This window comes from Acomys minous (assembly GCF_964271855.1).
Source record: "Acomys minous genome assembly, chromosome: 1".
NCBI lineage: Eukaryota > Metazoa > Chordata > Mammalia > Rodentia > Muridae > Acomys > Acomys minous.
Window position 1 is genome coordinate 53,136,689 of NC_140483.1, and position 20,812 is coordinate 53,157,500.

The window sequence follows — 20,812 nt, forward strand, 5'->3', positions numbered from 1 at the left end:
GCCTATCCCCGACACACTGAGGTTTTAGGGACACACAGCTATGTCCAGCTTTTCACATGGGTGCCAGGGATTTGATTTCAGGCCGTCATGCTTTGGAGATCAACACATGCTTTAAGACATGTCCTCATGCCCAGAGCGTCTTTGTAGCCCTGGCTGTCCTGGATTAACTTCATAGACCAGGCTGGCCTCGAACTGACAATGATCCACCTGCCCCTGCCTCCCCAGTGCTGGGAGTAAAGGTGTGCGCCACTATGCCCTACGACTAAATGCTAGATTTTTTTCTTTTTCTTTTTCTTTTTTAGTAATGCAGGCACTCCAGCTCCAACAGGTAGACTTTTTTTTTTATTGTTAAACAAAACAGGGAATCTAGGCACCTGGAGCCCTGGAGCCCTGGGGGGCACTCCGGGAAGAGACAAGGTCATGCCCACTTCCGGATGCTCACCGGATCGTGTACTTGTCCCATTTCTTCTCTGGGTCATAGGGCTCCCAGCGACTGGCAGGAAAGATGTGCTTGTTCCTCTCATACCAGCTCCTCAGGACCACTTTGCCTGCGTGTGACTCATCCTTCTCCACGGTGGCATCACTGAGCAGTCGCACATCATCATGGACATCGAAGTTGAAGAGCGGCCCACTTTTGCCCCGTGCCTTGGTGACGATGAAGTCGTAGAAGCTGTGATGATGAGGGATGATTAAATCCTCCTTGATGTACATGAGCTGCTCCACCCCTGCTGACCTGAGCTCACTGAAGTCCTTGCGCAAGATCTCAAGAGCTTTCTGCAGAAACTGCTGCACGGTGTTGCCCTTTTTCATCCTCACTGTGCGCCGGTGCCCAGAGCCGTCCCAGTAACTGAAGGTGATTTCTATCTCTTCGCTCTTGATTTTCTCCTGTTTGGCTTCCCACTCCTGGCGCAGTTCTTCCCGAAGCCGGTTCTCCTCCTCCTCCCGGTCCCGGTCGGGTAAGAAGCTTGTGTCCACATCAGGGTTCTTCCCCAGTTTCCTTTTCTTTGTGGCGATCTCTTCCCTCTCCAGTTCCTCCTCATACACGACCACCTCTTCCTCCTCTTCCCCCGCCTCCTCCTCTTCCTCCAAGGTGAAGGACAGGCTGGAGATCTTCCGCTTGGCCTCCTTCTTGCGCGCCTTCTCTCGCAGCTTCTCTAGCTTCAGCTGCAGCTCCTTTGACTGCTCCCTTTTGGCCAGCTGCTTCTCTCGCTCCTTCACCAGCGCCTCCTGCTTGGCCTTCATGTCATTCAGGGTCACAAGACCCACCGTACTGGACTTGAGCTCTGCTTCCACCGCATCGTAGTGTGCAGAGAACTTCTTGTCAATGTTGGATTTCATTACGGTCTCCTCCGCAATCCTCTGCTTCATCTGCTCCATTTGCTCGCGCTGCTTCTCTCTCTTCTTCAGCAGGTGCATGGCGCGGCCCGCCTCGCTTGCGGCACCCTTGTACTGAGCCATGGTGGCGGTGGCGGTGGCGGTGGTGGCGGCTGCGGCGGCGACGGCGGAGTCAGCGGTGGTGATGACACTGACTTCGGCTTGGGGGACTCCTGACAGCGGCGGCTAAATGTTGGATTTTCAAAGAATATTTATTTTATGAGTGTAAGTGCTGCTTTGTTTGCATGTATGTTTTTGTACCTCATGCATTCCTGGTACCCACAGAGGGCACTGAATTGCCTGGAACTGGGTTATGGACAGCCATGAGCTACCAAGTGGGTGCTGGGTTTTGAACCCAAGTGTTCAAGTTCTCCTAACCACTGAGCCATCCATCACTCTAGCCCCTGACACGTTATTATTATTATTATTATTATTATTATTATTATTATTATTATTATTATTATTATTATTATTTTAAATACAAAGTACCTGAAATGGTGCTAAACAGTGGGGTGGGTTACAGTTCAGTGCCAGAGCTCCCACCCAGCCCCCAGTGTGAACCCTGGCTTCTGGTTTTAGCACAGGAAACTATGCATTAACCAGTTTGGCTCCTCGCCTCCTGGGCCTCACTTTTTCTCTGCCTCGCTCACTGGACTCTGCCACGGGGCTTCCTGGCCTTTTTCAGGTTATGTTAAAGGCAGTGCCTCTGACTGTTCCCTTGTCTTCTCGCTCAGTCACTCAGTCATATCTCTGCTCTAGTCTCAGCTTCTCACAAACTTGTGACCCCAGAGTACCCTGGTCCTCTGCAAGGTCTGCCCCACCCCCTTCCCTACCCCCACCCCCAGTGCTCAGCTTCTGAGTTATTTCTACCTGATCCTCTCAAAAAGTGGGAATAGAAAATCCACTTTGCAGCCAGGCAGTGGTAGTGCATGCCTTTAATCCCAGCACTAGGAGGCAGAGACTGGCGGATCTCGGGGAGGAGTTTGAGGCTAGCCTGGTCTACAAAGTGAGCCCAGGACAGAGAAACCCTGTCTCAGAAAACCAAAATAAGAAAGAAAGAAAAAGTCCTAGCTTTGTAGGCTAGGACTACAGCTCAGTTGTGCTGTGCTGGGCCACCCTGCTGTGTTCTGGGTAGTTCTGGGTCCTTGTCCTGCCTCAGGAATGGCTTTACTCTCTCCTTAGTGCACCTGGCCCTTCCAGGTCTAGTCATGGGTAGAAAAAGGAATAGAAGAAGTTAGTGTAGGGGGATGGGGGTGTTTTTGTAGCACATGTGTAGACATCAGCTGACAGCACTGAGTAATCAGTTCTCTCTTTCCACTGTGTGGATTCCAGGATGAAACTCAGGTGGTCAGGCCTGGCAGTTTACCTGAGGGGCCATCTTACTGGCCCAGTCTTTATTTTTTTAAATGGCAAAGTATGTTTTTCCCCCCAAAGCATCTTCTATCCATCAATATAACTAGGTAAAGACCATGACAGATGGCTAAGTTGTTTGATTTTTATCTTTAGCTGTCCCTTACAGGAAAGATTTTTTTTCTGAGTCTGTCTGTGCTAGGGGCGGTGGTAGGGCAGGGACAAGCTTCCTGGTGACATTCTTCCTGTACTTAACATGACTTGCTGATGACTAGTCATTTTCATAAGTGTGGAGGCAGCTTCTAAAGTGCTTAGTCACCAGGGTGCTGGTCACCCTCTCCAGACTCAGATTCCCACTGAGTGCTGTGGGAACTCTCAGCGGCTCCAGTGACACTGGAAAACAAGTTCCTCCTTTTCAGGTCCACAGAAAGGATGGTGTGAGATGCAGAGTGCCCACCAGTCACTGGCACATGAGATGCAGGTACCCACAGGGCAGTAGCTGCTTCTGGTCCAACACAGGCGCTGGTTGGTCTAAGGACAGGAGCGCTCAGGATGCCCACGCATGGAGACATCAGTCTGTTCCCAGTCCGACTCAAAAGCCCTCTGAAGGAAGGGCTGGTCCATTTGTTCTATGGTAAATTACCCTCTCTCTCTCTCTCTCTCTCTCTCTCTCTCTCTCTCTCTCTCTTCCTCCCTCCCTCCCTCCCTCTCTGTTGGGTGTGTTTATCTTTGCTCTATACATCCCCAACAAATCCTACAAACCTGATTATAAGGAAACCATAGCTTCCTGCCATACCCGCCTCCCTCCCTCCACCCTTCCTTCATTAAGACAGCACTAAGGTCTTCTATCCACTCAATGACATGGTCAAAATAGAAAAACGGACTTCCTAAAGGTTGAGCTGCTTTAAGATCTAGTTTGTTCTTGTGGAGTTTTATCCCCCCTCAATTAAGGATTTTTTGTTTTTGTTTTTCAAGACAGAATTTCTCTGTGTAGCCTTGGCTGTCCTGGAGTAGCTTTGTGGACCAGGCTGGCCGCGAACTCAGAGTGATCTGCGTGCCTCTGCCTCCTGAGTGCTGGGACTAAAGGCACCACCATGCCCGGCCTTAAATTGAGGATCTTAAGTGAATGTTTTAAAAATAATAGCAGAGACATAACCCTCTAAACACAAGACTGCGCTTTGACATTCATATTCATTTTCTTTCTTTTCTTTACTTGTTTTGATTTTTTGAGACAGGGTTTCTCTGTGTGTAGCCTTGCCTGTCCTGGACTCGTTTTGTAGCTCCTCCTGCCTCTGCCTCCGGAGTGCTGGGCCTAAAGGCCTGCACCACCACCACCTGCCTTCATATTCATTTTCTAGGGACAGTGTAAGAGTGTCTTGCATGCATGTTTGTACACCACATGCATGCCTAGTGCCAGCATAGGCCAGAGAGTTTCCACAGGAGCTCTGGAACTGGGGTACAGTTGTTGAGCGCCCCTCCACCCCTGCCCCCCACCCCCATGTGTGTGCTGGCAACTGAACCTCGGTGCTGTGGAAGAGGGACCAGTGTTCTTAACCGCTGAGCCTTCTCCAGCGCCAGGAAGAAATAGTGCTCACCAACCCGAAAGCTGATTTCTGCACTGTTAGGAGTCTCTTAAAACAGTAGCTTAAACGCAGAACTAAATGAGTGCATACATATGCACTGTCCCTTCTCCAGTCTTATTCAGATTCAAATGACAACATACCAGCTCGAGGCTCCCGCTGTGGTACTCTGCAGGGCTCTTCCTGGGTGAAAGTGTCTGACCCTGAGAAGACTAGGTGACTCAGCACACTGAAATCGCCGAGCTCCGGTTCAGCGGGTGGAAGCCTTCCTCCCCTTTCACAAGATCTGCTGAGAAAACAGCAAAATGAGATTTTTTTTTTTAAGTTTGAAAGGTCAAAGAATTTAACATGTGACTCTCTAGCCAGAGAAAGCTAGAAAGAATTGGGCCCTCATAAACATCGCTCTCTCAGATTGCTACAAGATGGCTGTGTTTAACTACTTATTAGCATTTAAATTGCCACAGGAGGACCTGGGAAAAAACTGCAGGATGCGAAGCAGGTGGGAAGGCTGGTGTGACTGGCTCCTTTGCTCTCCTATTGTTTTGAGTGGTACCAGGTTGTCCCCTGCAGACCACAGGAAAAGCACCTCTCTCTCTCTTTATCAGTGCGCAGCGCCAGCCCTTTGAGTCGGCTATGCAGCCTTGGCTCCCAATCCCCGCTGACTATCAGAGCCACGGTGGCTATGGGCAAGGCGGCTCTTACCGTTCCTTATTCTGATTCAGGAGCTTTGGGGTGGGGAGCCAGAGTCTAAAATACTCACCAGGTGATTCCGGCACACACACGGGTTAGGATTTGACTGGCTGTGGGCCAGCCCTGCAAATCTTAACTCTTAAGAATCCTGGGCAGTCCTTGGGCACCCACAGGGTGGAAGAGCACAATTTCCCATAAATTGTCCTCTAACCTTCACATTTGCATGCCCTTCTACATACACATATACACAGACACACCTACAAAATAGACAAATACAAAAAATATAAAATTTTTGTGGGTTTTGTTGTTGTTGTGTGTTTTGTTTTGTTTTGTTTTGTTTTTTAAGACAGGGTTTTTTATGTAGCCCTGGCATTCCTGAAACTCACTCTGTAGGCCAGGCTGGCCTCAAACTCAGAGATCTGCCTGGCTCTGCCTCCTGAGTGCTGGGATTAAAGGTGGGGACCATCATCTCCCAGCTTTATTTTCGTTTTTTGTTTTTGGGGTTTTGTTTTGTTTTGTTTAGTATTTCTGAAACAGAGTCTCACTAAGATAGACTTTTGCCTAGGCTGGGATTCGCCATATGGACCAGGCTGGCTCCTAACTCTTATTCACATGCCTCTGCCCCACAAAGTGCTGGGACTAAAGGCATGTACCATCATCCTAGTTTAAAATATTATTTTTTTAAGGGTGGGGGTTTGGAGAGGTCAGGTGTAGTGACTCACGCTTTTAATTGACACAACACTCAGGAAGCAGAGGCAGTCTGATATTTGAGTTACAGGCCAGCATAGAAAGTTTCAGCCCCCCCCCCCAAAAAAAGTTTCAGGCTATTTAAGAGCATACACCTGAGACCCTGCCTTAAAATTAAAAAAAAAAAAAAAAGAAAAGAAAAAGAAAAAAATGCAGGCTGGGGCCAGCTGCAGAGATGTGGGTTCAGTTGCCAGTAACCATCACCTATAATTTCAGCTCCCACGGACACTGTGATCATGTACACAAACCTATGCACAGACACAAACATGTATACATAAATTAAAAAAACATATTTAAAAACAAAACAAATCCCCAATGAGATCCTAACCTTAAGGTTATTATAAAATATGACCTTGAGAGCCTGGATGGTGGCGCACGCACTCGGGAGGCAGAAGCAGGCAGATCAATGTGAGTTTGAGGCCAGCCTGGTCTACAAAGTGAGTCTTGGGTAGCCAAGGCTATGCAGAGAAACCCTGTCTCAAAGAACAACAACAACAACAAAAGATATATATATATATACACACACACACACACACCTTTCCAATTCCTGTTTTTAGGTGTGAGCCGCACATACTTCTGTGCCTGTAACAATGACTCCTCAGCCAGGCCTGCGTTTGCTAACTTCCTTCATTCTGTTCGCTTTTATACTCTTCTCAGCAGGCCAACCCCTTGCAAGAAGCTACTACATCGTCCCCCTTAGTGATAAGGACACAGAGGCTGAGAGCAGCGTTCCAGGAGGTGAGAGCGAATGAGGAGGCCTGGCGCTCGTTGCTGATTTGGGACAGAGGAAGCAGTAGGCCCTGGGCTAGAGCCTCACCACTAAAGGGACCAGGCGTGGTGGCATCCCCAGCTACACTGGCAGCTCAAGGCCAACCTCGAAGACATAAGACCTTGTCTCAATTAAAACAAAACAAAACAAAACCTTCATACACGCCGCAAATGACTGAGCACTTTGGACAGCATGTCAGCATGTCAGAGGCAGGCAGAAGGAAGGCCTTGCCTGCCCTGAGCCTCACAGGGCAGTGGAGGAGCAAGGGGCATTTTCTTGCATTTGTTCCATTAGCTAATCCCTCATCTCCAGGAGCACACTCTTGGCTAACTCGTCACATTTCCACTTCAGATTCAGAAATGCTCGCACTTGCGTTATGGCTCTGAATGCTCAGAGGAACCCAGGTGGGAGTGGCCACCTGGGGCACTCTGTGCACGCTGCCACAGAGGAGGATGTGGCTCATTAAGCAGAATGTGGAGGGACCCAAAAGGTTCCACCAAGTAGAGGTAAGGGTACTATGGGCCTGTGGCAGCGTGCGTGTGCGTGCATGCCCGCACACAGTCTTCTAACAGAAGACTGCAAGGCTTAGGTGCAGGTGGGAATGTGAGCCAGTGGATGGAGGTAGGGACCAGGAGGAGACCCAACTGCGTATAGTACCCAACACTAGGGCTTTAAAAGATGTAAAAGGGAGCCAGGCACTCCCAGCACTCGGGAGGCTGACTTAGGAGGATCTCTGTGAGTTCAAGGCCAGCCTGGTCTACAAAGAGAGTCCAGGACAGCCGGGGCTACGCAAAAAGAAACCCTGTCTCAATAAACAACAAAACTAAAAGATGCAGAAGGGGACCAAGAATGGCCATCCTGCAGGAGAACCACCTTCGGGCTGGCTGTGGATTCGAGAAGCTAATGCTGCTCCAGAGTTTGACAAATCAAAGACTAACTCCAAACTAAGGCTTGCTTCTGAGAGCTTTGGAGACCTGTGGGTTGTCAGGCAAGTCCCTGACTTCTTTAAAACCTCCTCTTGTTTATTTTATATGGAAGGAATCTGCCTCCTGGGTCACTGTGTAAACAAAGTGAGATCGGCCTCCTGTGTACAGGATTCTTGCCCAGGCGGTGGTGATAACAGTGGCTGTGTCGACAACATGGTAGCTGATGTGCTGCAGATGAACACAGCTCTCAGATTTCTAAGTGGATAGGTGAAGGCTAGGTGAAAGTCTACTTCACCAGTCAGCACCTGGGCACAGGAGGAAAAGCCTGCTCCTCTTTCTTCTCTTTCTTTCTTTCTTTTTTTTTTTTTTTTCCTGTTTTCCCCCAGAGTTGTGTGTAGGGCAGCTACTGAAGACAGAAGTGCAGACAGAGAGAGAGAGATTAGAGCTGGAAGTACCCAGCCATGACTTAGTCAGGTGCCCATCTAAATCCCCAGAATTACAGGGAATGCCAATCCCCTGCTACAGGGGAAGCAGAGGGGTGATTGCTTTGTCCAGAATGAAAATTCTAGCTCAAGGTTGCCAGGAACAGAGAGCCATTACATGAAGCCAATTGCACGCCAAGCACGACCTTGGGCCCAAAACTGGAACAAAAAGGCCATCCACAGAGAGTTCACGTTGCCTGCTGACCAGTCACTAAGCCATACTCAGCCGCTGAGCCTGGGCAACACCTGTGAGAAGAGGCAGAGATGCTGCATACCCACACACCAGCTCTAGGAGTCAGTCAGGCCACAGTAGAGCCGACACCTGAGATGAGGAGGACATAAGTGAGGGCATCCTAAGTGCTAGGCTCAGACAAGGCCTTTTAAGTGTGTATCCCATTTAATCCTCACCACCTAACGAGGTAGGCATTACCGTTATCCGCGCCTCAGAAATACCACAGCCAAACTACAGCTGCTGAGCATCCTGCCTAACAGCTAGGAAAGCTGGCACAAGAGCCTTTTGGCCCAGGCAAGCCAAGCACAGACAGAACCTGAGCTCACAGACTGCCCTGTTTTGGGGGGGGGGGGGGAGAATGCATAGAGGAAACAAGTTTACATTATCTGCACATATTAACAAATGCTATATTATTATGTTGGGGTGGTAGGTTCATAGAGGATTAAGCAAAAGTGGGGCTACAGATGCCAGCTCCATTCAGTGGCCTGGGGACAAGGAATGTCATCGACGACGCTCAGTTTTGTTGTTTTCATCTGTGAGACAGGTCTAATATACTACACTAAGACTGTCCTGGGGAGAAAAAGACATCACCCCACGAGCCCCAGCCTCCTGGCATGCAGCAATCCCGCCAGGAGCTGCTCTATCAGAGGGAGAAGTCACCATTGTAGATAACACATCACGGTTTCAGAAAATGCTGAGGTGCAGGGCTAGACAGCTCAGTGGTCAGGTACTTCCTTGCTATGTGTGAGGCTCTGGGTTTGATAGATGCCAGCAAGAAAACGACAACCTGAAACTTGGTTTTCAATACAGTGAGATATAATATAAAATGTGAAATACGCACCACACAACAGATAGGATGTTGAGAGGTTGATTATATGAGCATGGAGAAGGAGAGAGGGAGCAGCAGAGAGACAGAGACAGAAAGAGAGAGAAATAGAAACAAGAAAGAGAGGTAGGAAGAGAGAGGAGGAAGGAGAGCACGAGAGAGAGGTAGGTGGGTTTGTCCTTTCATATGCTCCTGGGGGCCGGGAAGTGGCAGGCAGGCAATGACATCACAGGTTGTTAGGCAGATAGGCAGAATCCTAGCACTTGGGAGAAGCAGAACATTGAATACGGGGCACATCAGGTGACAGCCCACAAAATGGGATTCTGAGAGAAAACAGAAACAAAAACAAAACGGAAAAAAGCAAAAAACCCTGCTAGTCTTACAGTCCTGAGGCAATTTGTCTTAACCGACACTGTGAGAATTTGCTCAGAGGCTCCGCAGACAAGTTTATTCACTGACACCCGTTTCATTCCACCAAGCAGACAGGACAGGCTGCTCCTGTTTTACCTTTCTGGCCTTGACCTTCCTCATTCTAGACAATTGGAGTGTGGTCCCTTGTGAGGAAGAAACAAGACAGTAAAATAAAAGGTAAGCTGACTCCTAGGAAGGACAAGATCCCAACGTGCCTTGCTAAGGGCCGCAGATCAGCTGAGGCTCCTCCCCCACGTGGTTAGGAGGCGGGGCCTGCCGCACAGCACGAAACACCGCTGCCCAAGCCAGTAACCCACAAGGCCCTTGCAGCGCGGCTGAGCTCGCTTCTGGCTCCTGCGGCCTCCACCTCGCTCCCCGCTGACCACCCAACCACAAGGGCCACTCTGTTCTTCAGCACACTGAGGCCATTCCAAGCGGAGGCATCTGCACTTGCTCAGGCTCAGAAACACTTCTGGTGTGAATGAGCTTCACACTGCTGCTCTCAGGAGGAATATAATGTCAGCAAGGCCTTCCTTGAGCACAGTCCTTTTAAGTTCCCACCTGGCCTTGCTCACATCCTCTGCCACTACTACACCCCGCCCCCATCTCACATCAATATGATATTTTACTTTGTGATACTTAAAACTATGAAAAACTGTCTTGTCCAAAAAAAAAAAAATTTTTTTTTTGCAGGCGTCTTTTCTACCCATCTCCACCTGCAGTTAAAATCTGTAAGCTCCACGAACACCTAAATACTGTCTTTCCTGTTTGCCCTTAGATTCCTAGCACCTGGCCGGAAGCAAAGGGCTCAATAAATATTTATTGAATCAATAAAGGGATGCAGAAGAACACGATCAAGTTGCAGAGGCAAAAAAAAAAAAAAGTAAGAGCTGAGTTTGTGAAAATAGTGGGTCTCTCACTCTGGTCCAGCTGGGTATGAACAGAAGAGGTGACACGGATGCTTGCAAAGGGTGCCTGCACAGTGTAGACCACAGAGAAACCGAGGCACCCTGGCTGTGCACTGAGCCCAGCACTGGGCAGGGCTGGGCTTAGAAAGTACCAGCCCAATACCCGAACAGGATAGAAGGGAACAAGGCAAAAAAGTGCAAGAGAAATCATTTGCTACTCCAGAACCTGCACAAACTAAGATGTCTGCCGAAGCGCTGCCAAATATTTGGAGAACAGGTTTCAAACAGTTAGAAGCCAAGGCTATCAGCCAGTCACGGAGGTGCTCACCTTTACCCCCAGCACTCAGGAGGCAGAGACGGGTTCTCTGGGAGTTTGAGGCCAGCCTGGTCTCCGTAGTGAGTTCCAGGACATAGAGAGAGACCTGGCATCAACAAGCAAACGAATGAATGAATATCGCTTGAAACTTAAACTGTGCATAGTCACGATGAGCAATTCGGCACCTAAATAGCCACATGAATTACTGCTACATCCACACATGCAAAAATAGCACCAGCGTTGCTCACAGTTGTGAAATTTAACTAATCATGCATCTACGGATGCGTGGACCGAGGAACAAAATGCATTACACTACAAACCAAGTACCAACAGCACATGTGCGCACATGCACATACACATATAGAGACAGGATAAATCTTAACAATGTTAAAAAGGGAAGTAAGCGCTAGCTGTGGTAGTGCACACCTGTAATCCCGCACTCCACTCGGGAAGGAGACACAGGAGGTTTGGAAGTTCAAGGCCAACCTGGACAACAAGAAGCCCAGTCTCAGAAATGAGACAGAGAGAAAAATCCAAGTCACGGGTGGGTATATGTGAAACAATTCCTGTGTACATTCAAACCCATTTAGCAGTTTATTGACTCTGTCTCATATAAATATCTGTAGCATATTCCCAAGGACATATCAAACTGTACATGGACTACGAGATGCGGGGGCAACAGGAAATGGAAATAGGCTGGCTGTGTAAGTGGACAGAGTAAAAGATCCAGGAAGCAACGAGTTAATTACATATGTAGAGTCGAGCATGGTGGCGCACGCCTATAATCCCAGCACTCAGGGAGGCAGAGGCAGGGGGATCTCTGTGAGTTTGAGGCCAGCCTGGTCTACAAAGTGATTCCAGGACAGCCAAGGCTAGACAGAGAAAACTATCTCAGAAAAAAAAATTATATATGTATAACTGATAAAAGAAATGATCACATTAAAGCTGGGCACAGCGGCACAGGCCTCTAATCCCCACCACCCAGGAAGGCAGAGGCAGGTAAATCTCTGAGTTAGTGGCCAGCGTGATCTGCAGAGTGAGTTCCAGGACTGCCAGGATGACACAGAGAAACAACCCTGTCTCAAAAAACCAAAAGAACAAGAAGAAAGAAAGAAACCTCATAACCTCATGTGTGTGTGTGTGTGCATGTGAGTATGTGGGAGGGCAGGGCAATATCATTGAAAGAGCTGAAAATAGTTCTTTCTTGGAAATGTTTTCTGTATTCATGACACACCTAAGTCATACTGAGCAAGAAGTCCCAATTTAAAAGAGTGGGAGGCTGTGATTTAGATCACTGCATGGAGGCTTCCAGTTACCAATCCTGATGGGCTGAGTTTGAACCTGGGACCTGTATGTTTGATAGAAGGAGAGAGCCAACGTCCATGTTATTCTCCGACCCTCCATATTCATTCCATAGCCTACATGCATGCAAACACACACACACACACACACACACACACACACACACATACACACACAGTAAAATCTGTGGAAATAAAAACCTGAAGATGGTATTGAAAGAATATCATAAGAAACTGAGGGGGAAACGTGTGTCAATCAATTCAATTTCTTTTTCTTTGTTTCTTCCTTCCTTTATTTATCTATTGAGACAGGGAGGAAAACGGTTAATTCACTCATGGTTACATATAACCACGGTAACACCATCAAAAGCAGTGAGGGCAGGAACCTGGAGGCGGGAGCTGATGCAGAGGCTATGAAGGGGTGCTGCACACTGACTTGCTCCTCATGGCTTGCTCAGCCTGCCACTATGTAGACCAGGCTAGCCTTGCACTCCCAAAGATTCACCTGCCTCTGCCTCCCAACCCAAGGGCTGAGACTAAAACCATGTATCACCATGCCCACATCCTTTGTTTGTTTTTGTTCTTTTGAGACAGGGTTTCTCTGTGTAGTGGCCCTGGCTGTCCTGGAACTCTCTTTGTAGCGTAGGCTGGCCTTGAACTCACAGAAATCCTCCAGCCTCCACCTCCTGGGATTAAAGGCATGCACCACCATACCCGGCTTTTTCTTTTTCCTTTTCGTTTTCTTTTTAAAGGCAGACTGCCAGCAGGGCGCAGTGGTGCTCACCTTCCATCCCAGCACTTGGGAGGCAGAGACAGGTGAATCTCTGTGAGTTTGAGGCCAGCCTTGACTCCAAAGCGAGTCCAGGGCAGCCAACAATACACACAGAAATCCTGTCTTGAAAATCAAAAAAAGAAAAAAAAAAAAGAAAGAAAGAAAAAGGCAAACTGCCACATGCAGCCCCTCATTTGGATGTGTCTGGAGTCTTGGAAGCTTGACTACCCTACTTTCTCCTATAAAAGGACCTTGGGAGCTTGTTTGGGGGGTTCTAGCAGGGAAGGGCAGCTACTTGCATACCCTTGCCAGAAGACAGGTCCTCCTCCACTAGGGGAGAGTCATCCTCTCACGCCGAGAGTGCAGCTTTGAGAAGGGACCCACATGGAACGCTGAGGGAAATAGGGGACACCCACCTAGTCAGCCAGATCAACTGAAGCAACCTTGGTGATCAGTGGGGTGACAGGTGTCGCAGGGAGGCCGCCCTCACATCCACCCGTCTCAATCAATGTATTTATTATTTTTTTTAATTTTTATTATTTTATGTGTATGGGTATTTTGCACACGTGTGTGTGTGTGTGTGTGTGTGTGTGTGTGTGTGTGTGTACCATGTGTATGAGGGACTCATACTCAGGTCAAGAGACAGCCTTGGAGTGCAAAGACAGTTGTGAACTACTATGTGGGTATGTGGGTGCTAGGAATCAAATCTGGGAGCTCTGAAAGAGCAGCAAGTGCTCTTAACTAACAAGCCATTTCTCTAGCCCCACTAGTCAATTTATTTTTAACTTTCCTTAGAGACTATGTAGTCATCTTTCTGTACATTTGTTTTAGTATTTTAGTTCGTGTGTGTGTGTGTGTGTGTGTGTGTGTGTATTGCCTGGGCGTGCATGTGTACCATGTGTATGAGGGACCACTCAGGTCAAGAGATGGCCTTGGAGTGCAAAGACAGTTGTGAACTACTATGTGGGTGCTGATGCCCAAGAAGGCCACAAAAGGCTGTTGGGTCCCCTGGAACTGGAGTTACAGACTGTCATGGGCCACCATGTAGGTGCTGAAAATCGAACTAGGGTCCTGTGGAAGAGCAGCCAGTGCTCTCAACCACTGAGCTATGTCACCAATCCCAGTTTTACTTAAGACAGGCTCTTACCATGGAGCCCAGGCTGGCTTCAACTCGAGATCCTACTACTTCAGTCCCCCAAATTCTAGTGTTAACGGGGTTCACCGCCATCCCTTAAGGTCCTCGAGAGTTCACTTTGTCTCTTGGGCTTGTTTACAACATAGAGAGAAGCCCAGGTTCAGTGTACATGCTCAGCAGATGTTAGTCTTCCCCCCCCCCCCCCCCCGCCTCTCCCTCCAGTTTTTCTAGACAGGAGTTCTCAGTATTAGCCTTGGCTGTCCTGGACTTGCTTTGGAGTCAAGGCTGGGCTTGAACTCACAGCGATCCACCTGCCTCTGCCTCCCGAGTGCTGGGATTAAAGGCATGCGCCACCATGTCCAGCTCAGTGTCCCTCTTGACATCAGCAATCACTGCATATGGGCCACGCGCCTGGTGCAAAATTTAATATAGATTTCCAGAGTACCCGGGGTCCTGATATCAAACAATCAATTAACCACACTATACTAAGGCTTTTGGTAACCAGCACAAACCCAAATTTACAATGTTCAAAGTAAACTTTCAAACATAAACCTCTCCTCTGAGCCCAACACTCCCATTCCTACATCAGCTTTATCAACTTCCCATTCTCAAAGGACTGCAGCCTATCGTTAGTACAATCCACCCCTCAAACGGCTCCCGGGATTTACATGTCTGCACAGCACTTCCCTACCGTTTTATAATGTGTTCTGCAAGCGCTGAAAAGTCAACAGTCTCAGCGCTTCTCTGGAGAGAAACATGAGAGCTTGGGTGCCTGGGTCAGGGTGACTCAGGCTGAGTCAATATTGGAGCTCTGAACCCTGGGCCCCTGGAGTCCAGCTCCTAAGGCCTTCTTTCTGCCTCTGGCTAATCTCAACAGGGCTTCTCTTTTAAAGAGCTGTGATTTTTTTGGAGTCCTTGTCATTCTGCTCCCCACTCCCCCCACCCCCACCCTCCCCGAGGGGAGACAGCATGTCAGTTTGCAAAGCTTTCCCCCTTCAAGATAGCAGTCAGAAATAAACAGCCTGCAAATTGGCAACTAAGGGTGAAATCTAACGTTAAAGATCTCGTTCTCTGTCCCTTTTACAAATACGTAGCTAAACCACATTGGTACAACTCAACAATCTCTATAGTTAATGTAACCTGGTTAAGGACTTTTCCCCCCTTAGAGCTCTCAGTTCAGACTTGTGAAATTCAAATCAAAGTGGAGCGTTAAAAGCATTTGCTTTTTTTGTGTGTGTGTTTGTTCAAGTTAGCGTTATCTTGGACACCTGAGCCCCTGACAGCCACAGGCTGCTCTGCTGGTCCTGACCTCATAGAGCCAACAGTTAGGACTGTGTATATAAGGATTTAAGAGATTATTTTACCAGAATAAAGTTACTGTGTAGACACTGGCATGAACTGCATGTCTTTCCATTAACAAATTGAACAGCTTAGGAGCACCTAAAATTAAATGGAGGCTTAGAGAAAATAATAATAAATAAGTAGGTCGGGGTTACTGATAATATTGGGTGTTTTCAGTTAAACTAAACGAAAACCAAAGCCAAAAACCTGTTGTGGGTTCTGAGCATGTCTTTGGCATAGGCTTTAAAACATATTTACAGCCAGGATGTAGAGCACACCTTCTCTGTGAATTCGAGGGCTAGCCTCATCTACATATCAAGTTCCAGAACGGTAGGAATTACACAGTGAGGCACTGTCTCAACAGCAACAAAACAGCCAAATAAAAAGCCCACATTCATATTTTTTTCTATTATCCCACACTTTCTTTCTTTCTTTCTTTCTTTTTCTTTTTCTTTTTCTTTTTAAATTAAAGACCCAGGTTAGGTTGCCCGTACCTGTAACCCCAGTGATCAGAAAGTAGACACAGGAGGATCAAGAGTTCAAGGCTACCCTTAGCTGCATATCAAGTTTCAGGCCAGCCCAGACTACATGAGATCTTGTTTATAATATAAATAAATAAATATAAAAAGGGCTAAACAACTTATACAGGGCTATGAAGATGGCTCAAAGCAAAACCAAGTAGAAGCTAACCTGGCAGATGAAAACCTGATACAGTATTCTTTTCCAAGGCCACCTTCTTGTTGCTAGCCGGGTAGCCATGGTGACAGACACGGAAGCAGCTAAAGCTGGAGGATCACTGGGAGTTTAAGGCTAGCCTGCCTGGGCTGCAAGTCTAGACCCAACCTCAAAGCAACAACCAAAAAGAATAATAGTTTAAGCAGGGTGGTGGTAGTACATGCCTTAAACCTTAGGACAAGACGGGCAAAAAGAGGGGCAGGGAGAGAGAGAGAGAGAGAGAGAGAGAGAGAGAGAGAGAGAGAGAGAGAGAGAGAGAGAGAGAGAGAGAGAGAGACAGAGGGGGTTCTCTGTGAGTTTGAGTCTAGCCTACTCTATAGATCAAGTCCCAGGTAGCCAGGGCTTTCAGAGAGAGACCCTGTGTGTGTGGTCAACTAGTATTATCCCATGGAAATATGACAAAAAGCCATCAGATCCTTTAAATTTATTTATTTATTTATTTATTTATTTATTTATTTATTTATTTGAGACACGGTCTTTTGGCATGGCCCTGGCTGTCCGAAGGACTGTGGTTACAGGCAAGCATCACTGTGTCACTGGTTACCTGTTTTATGCAATACTGGGGATCAAACCCAGGACTTCATGCATGACAAAAAGCAGGCTACCAATTCTGCGCCACCTCTTGTCCCTGTAGGCACTGTCTTATCAATTCATCTTTAGACAGCATCTCATATACCCCATACTGGCCTCAAACTCCTCCTTATGTAGCCACGGATGGCCTTAGATTTCTCATCCTCCTGCTTTTACTCTCTGAGTGCTGGCATTACACACACCATCACACCCGGATCATGAGGTACTGCGGAGCAAAACCAGGACTTTGAGTTCACTAGGCAAGCACTCTTACTAACTGAGCCTCTAAAGCCTTTTTCTTTTCTTTCCTGTTTTGTTTGTTTGTATTCAAGATAGGATTCCTTCATGTAGCCTTGGCTGTCCAGAGTTTACTTTGTAGGCCGGGCTGGCCTCGAACTCACAAAGATCCACCTGCCTCCAAAGTACTGGGATTACAGGTGTGTGCCACTGTGCCTGGCTAAAGACTTTTTGGGAGAAGAAGAAGAAGAAGAAGAAGAAGAAGAAGAAGAAGAAGAAGAAGAAGAAGAAGAGGAGGAGGAGGAGGAGGAGGAGGAGGAGGAGGAGGAGGAGGAGGAAGAGGAGGAGGAGGAGAAGGAAGAGAAGGAGAAGGAGGAAGAGAAGAAGAAGAAGAAAAAGAAGAGGAAGAAGAAGAATTGAGTTTGTGGGAAGGAGGGAGGGATTCAGCCCTTAAGGACACTGATTGCTATTCCAGAGGACCCAGGTTCAAGTCCCAGAACCCCACAATTTACCCAGGCAGCTTACAACTGTCTGTAACTCCAAAGTCTGACCCTTTGACAAAGACATACATGTTAGCAAAACAATGCACATAAAATATAGGTAAATAAACATTTAAAAATTGAGTTTGTTTTTAGGTCTAGATAGATTTTTGTTTTGTTTTGTTTGGTTTGGTTTGGTTTTGGTTTTGGTTTTTGATTTTTTGAGACAAGGTGTCTCTGTGTAGCCTTGGCTGTCCTGGACTCACTTTGTAGACCAGGCTGGCCTTTAACTCATAGCAATCCGCCTGCCTCTGTCTCCTGAGTGCTGACATTAAAGGCATGCACCACCGCGCCTGGCTTAGATAGACGTTTTAAATTGATGATTAGATATGATAGATATTGATTTACATTCAGAACTTTAGACGCACTAAGATAGGAAAGATGTTTTCTTCAAGGCTGCCAAATACAAATAGCCAAAACAATATGAATGTAACATTTATATAATTCCTGATTGTTTCTCGTGGTTCTTCTTGCTGTAGGTAGTTTAGTGTGTGTGTGTGTGTGTGTATGTGTGTGTGTGTGTGTGTCTGTCTGTCTGTCTGTCTGTAATAATATAAATGTATATGTAAGAAAAAAATATTTAATAATAAAAATGTTTTATTTTATACATTTATTTACAGGTTTTAAACTTCAATGTACTCATTAACTAAAACATTGTAAATCTTCTTTTCCTATTACTAAGATATTTGTAAGTTGACAGAGCACCAAAACACAAGTCAGCCACAACACACAGAAGCCCATCTCCATCCCGTCCATGACTCGTGCCAAGGTCGGTATCACGTAATTCTTGAAATTTTCACGAGTAGAATGAATAGCTGTTTTGTAAGAATTGTCTATTCAGGCAGGAAAAAAATGAGGGCGGGGAAGGGATGAACACCAGAAACAATTCGCTATTCAACTGGCACTGAGTATGCTCCAAGTATGAGAGTCTTTGTTTTTGTTTTTGCTTTTCTTACCTACCTTAGGCCTGAGATCCATGCAAAGAAATACACCTTGTGAGATTTTTCTAGAGTCCTTGTATGGAAACACTGAGGCTAGCCCTAGCTTTATCTTACAGCCTGGCCGACTGAAACCCAGAGCCTTCTGTTCACATTTAAACACCCTTCTTTTGTTTTCCATGGCTCTATGGAGGCTCAACCGGTTCAAACAGAAGGTATAGCAGTTGGATCACTCTAATGACCCTAGAATACTCTGGGGGAGAAACTGGCAAACAGTGTGGCTATTTTCCCTAAAACACGACCAACCACTCACTTCATTCGCCAAACCTCGCAAAGCTCAATGGAGACCATCATGTTAAAAAATTTACCTCGGGTTGTTCTTCCTTCTCTCCGTGCCCCAGAGAGGGATGGATGATGGGGGGGGGGGGTGTTTCTCACTCCTGGAATCTCTCCTGGATAAATACCACTACAGTGCTGAGCTGCTCCACTACAGTGCTGAGCTGCTCCACTACAGTGCTGAGCTGCTCCACTACAGTGCTCAGCTGCTCCACTACAGTGCTCAGCTGCTCCACTACAGTGCTGAGCTGCTCCACTACAGTGCTGAGCTGCTCCACTACAGTGCTGAGCTGCTCCACTACAGTGCTGAGCTGCTCCACTACAGTGCTGAGCTGCTCCACTACAGTGCTGAGCTGCTCCACTACAGTGCTGAGCTGCTCCACTACAGTGCTGAGCTGCTCCACTACAGTGTTGAGCTGCTCAGAGGGATTCACAGGCCCCCAGCGTCTGTGAGGAGCGACCTCTGTCACTTCTGCTGACCAAGCTCTCACAAACCGAGAGAACAGTGTGTTGCAGAGTAGAGAGACCTGGGGAGGGTGGGGAAAGGTCCAGTCATCCGGTCACCTCTGTGCTGGTTGCTAAGTCCTGTCTGTCTCACTCAGATGACTGTTCAAGTCAGAATTCCAGAACGCGCCCTAGAGGATGGCTAAGGGACCAATACTCCAAGAGCCATTCACACATGAAAGTCCACATAGGTGGGCTGGAGAGATGGCTCGAGGTTAAGAGCACTGTTTTACCAAAGGTCCTAAGTTCAATTCCCAGCAACTGCATGGTGGCTCGCAACCATCTATAATGAGATCTGGTGTCGTCTTCTGGCATGCTTGCAGAATAATGTATAAATAAATAAATCTTTAAAAAAAAAGTCTGCATAGGTGCACAGTTTTTTCACAGGAAAATCCTCCCATTCCTGTAGAAGGTCCGCATTGCGAAGAACAGTCTGATGAGACCAGAGGCATGATGGACCGACCACAGATTCCAGGGGCTAGAAGGCTTGTTTTCTTAAGTTCAGGTACTCAGAGGTGCTGTGCCAGGCCTGGAAATTTAGGCAGCCCTCAGGACTGCCTACCTTCCTGGGCTCTTGGTCACTAAACTTGCAAACAGGCTCTATAGTGACAGCCTACCACATGGAATTCTGTAGCCAAAGATGACCTTGAACTTCTTCCTTCCTCCCTCCCTCTCTCCCTCCATCCCTCTCTCCCTCCCTTCCTTTCAATGTAGGGTCTCACTACACATCCCCGACTGGCCTCAAGCTCACAGCAATCTGCCAGCCTCTGACCTTGATCTTCTCGTCCTTGCCCCACCCCCAGTGCTGGGATAACAGGTATTCGCCATCACACTCGGCTTCATGCAGCACTAAGGATCAAATGCAGGGTTTTGTGTATGCTGTACAAGTTCTCTCTCTAGTGAGCAACATAGCCAGCCCTAATCCTTCGCTTTTCAATTGATGGACATTTAGCCACTGGGTTCCAGGTTCCCATACACAGAGTACAGCTCCGTGTGATCTCTCCCCATCTCCCCTACACCCTCTTGCCGAGCCCGCACTCTACTGTACAAACGGCAACAAAGCCCCATGCTGTCCTCTACAGCTTCCCATCTTATCAAAAATCAAAGCTTGGGCTGAGGATGTGGTAGACGCTTGAGCAGCATGCCTGTGGGCCTAAGTCCGTTCCAGACAACGCTAGATGAATTAATCAATGAGCCGCAAAGACACTTTTCGTCTTTACCTCCAAGGCTTTGTGTGACCTAGAGACTCCACCGGTCTCTGACTTCAGTCCCTACCTCACTGTCTTCCGGGTCCCCTCTCCTTTAGCCACCTCACCGCCTGCGAGGGTACGTGGTGCCTACGTGGCGCTGTTGCCTTAGGCCTTTGCGCAAGCTGTTCCCTCTCCTTGGAACATTTTCTTCCCAACGTTGTTGATATGGACTCCTCAGTGCTCCCTTACTTCCTGCAGGCTGACCCAACTGAAAACATTGTCAAACCCAGCAGCCTCCGGCCCTCCTTCCCATCTGCATACTCTGCCTATTCTTTTCTGCTTATCTCCCTCTGATATATCGTATCTTTGTTTGCATATGGTCTGTCTCCAGGGCAAGGGTAGAGTTCACAAAATACTAATACCCAAAACAGCCTCCAGCACAGAGCAGACACTCAGTAACAGTGAGGGCGCTGACGTTAATGAAAGCAAGGATGGCTTCTGGTGTAAGGGTTTCCCACGTGTCTCCACTTGCGCCTGGCAGGAGCTTGTTTCTGCAGCTGCTCCTTGGGGACAGAGTGAGCGTGGGTTCCCTAAAGACAGTGT

General features: G+C 47.6%; 1 protein-coding gene across 9 annotated transcripts in view; it reads right to left on the minus strand.

Annotated features, from left to right (window-relative positions):
• Window positions 1-323: 323 nt before the first annotated feature.
• LOC311595866 (protein FAM50A-like) overlaps window positions 324-20,812 on the minus strand; it is a 49,860-nt gene continuing 29,371 nt past the window's right edge. For 3 of the 9 annotated variants that reach the window (XM_084778907.1, XM_084778913.1, XM_084778909.1), the window contains 2 exons: window positions 4,448-4,590; window positions 324-1,560 (listed from right to left, as the gene is read on the minus strand). In XM_084778907.1, the coding sequence (XP_084635033.1) occupies window positions 439-1,458 (1,020 nt within the window). In that variant the 5' untranslated portion in view covers window positions 1,459-1,560; window positions 4,448-4,590 and the 3' untranslated portion in view covers window positions 324-438. Of the gene's footprint in view, window positions 1,561-4,323; window positions 4,418-4,447; window positions 4,594-4,774; window positions 4,951-5,006; window positions 5,026-5,064; window positions 5,099-20,812 lie in introns of those variants that run through there. The other 6 variants (XM_084778910.1, XM_084778914.1, XM_084778912.1 and 3 more) reach the window with 6 other exon arrangements.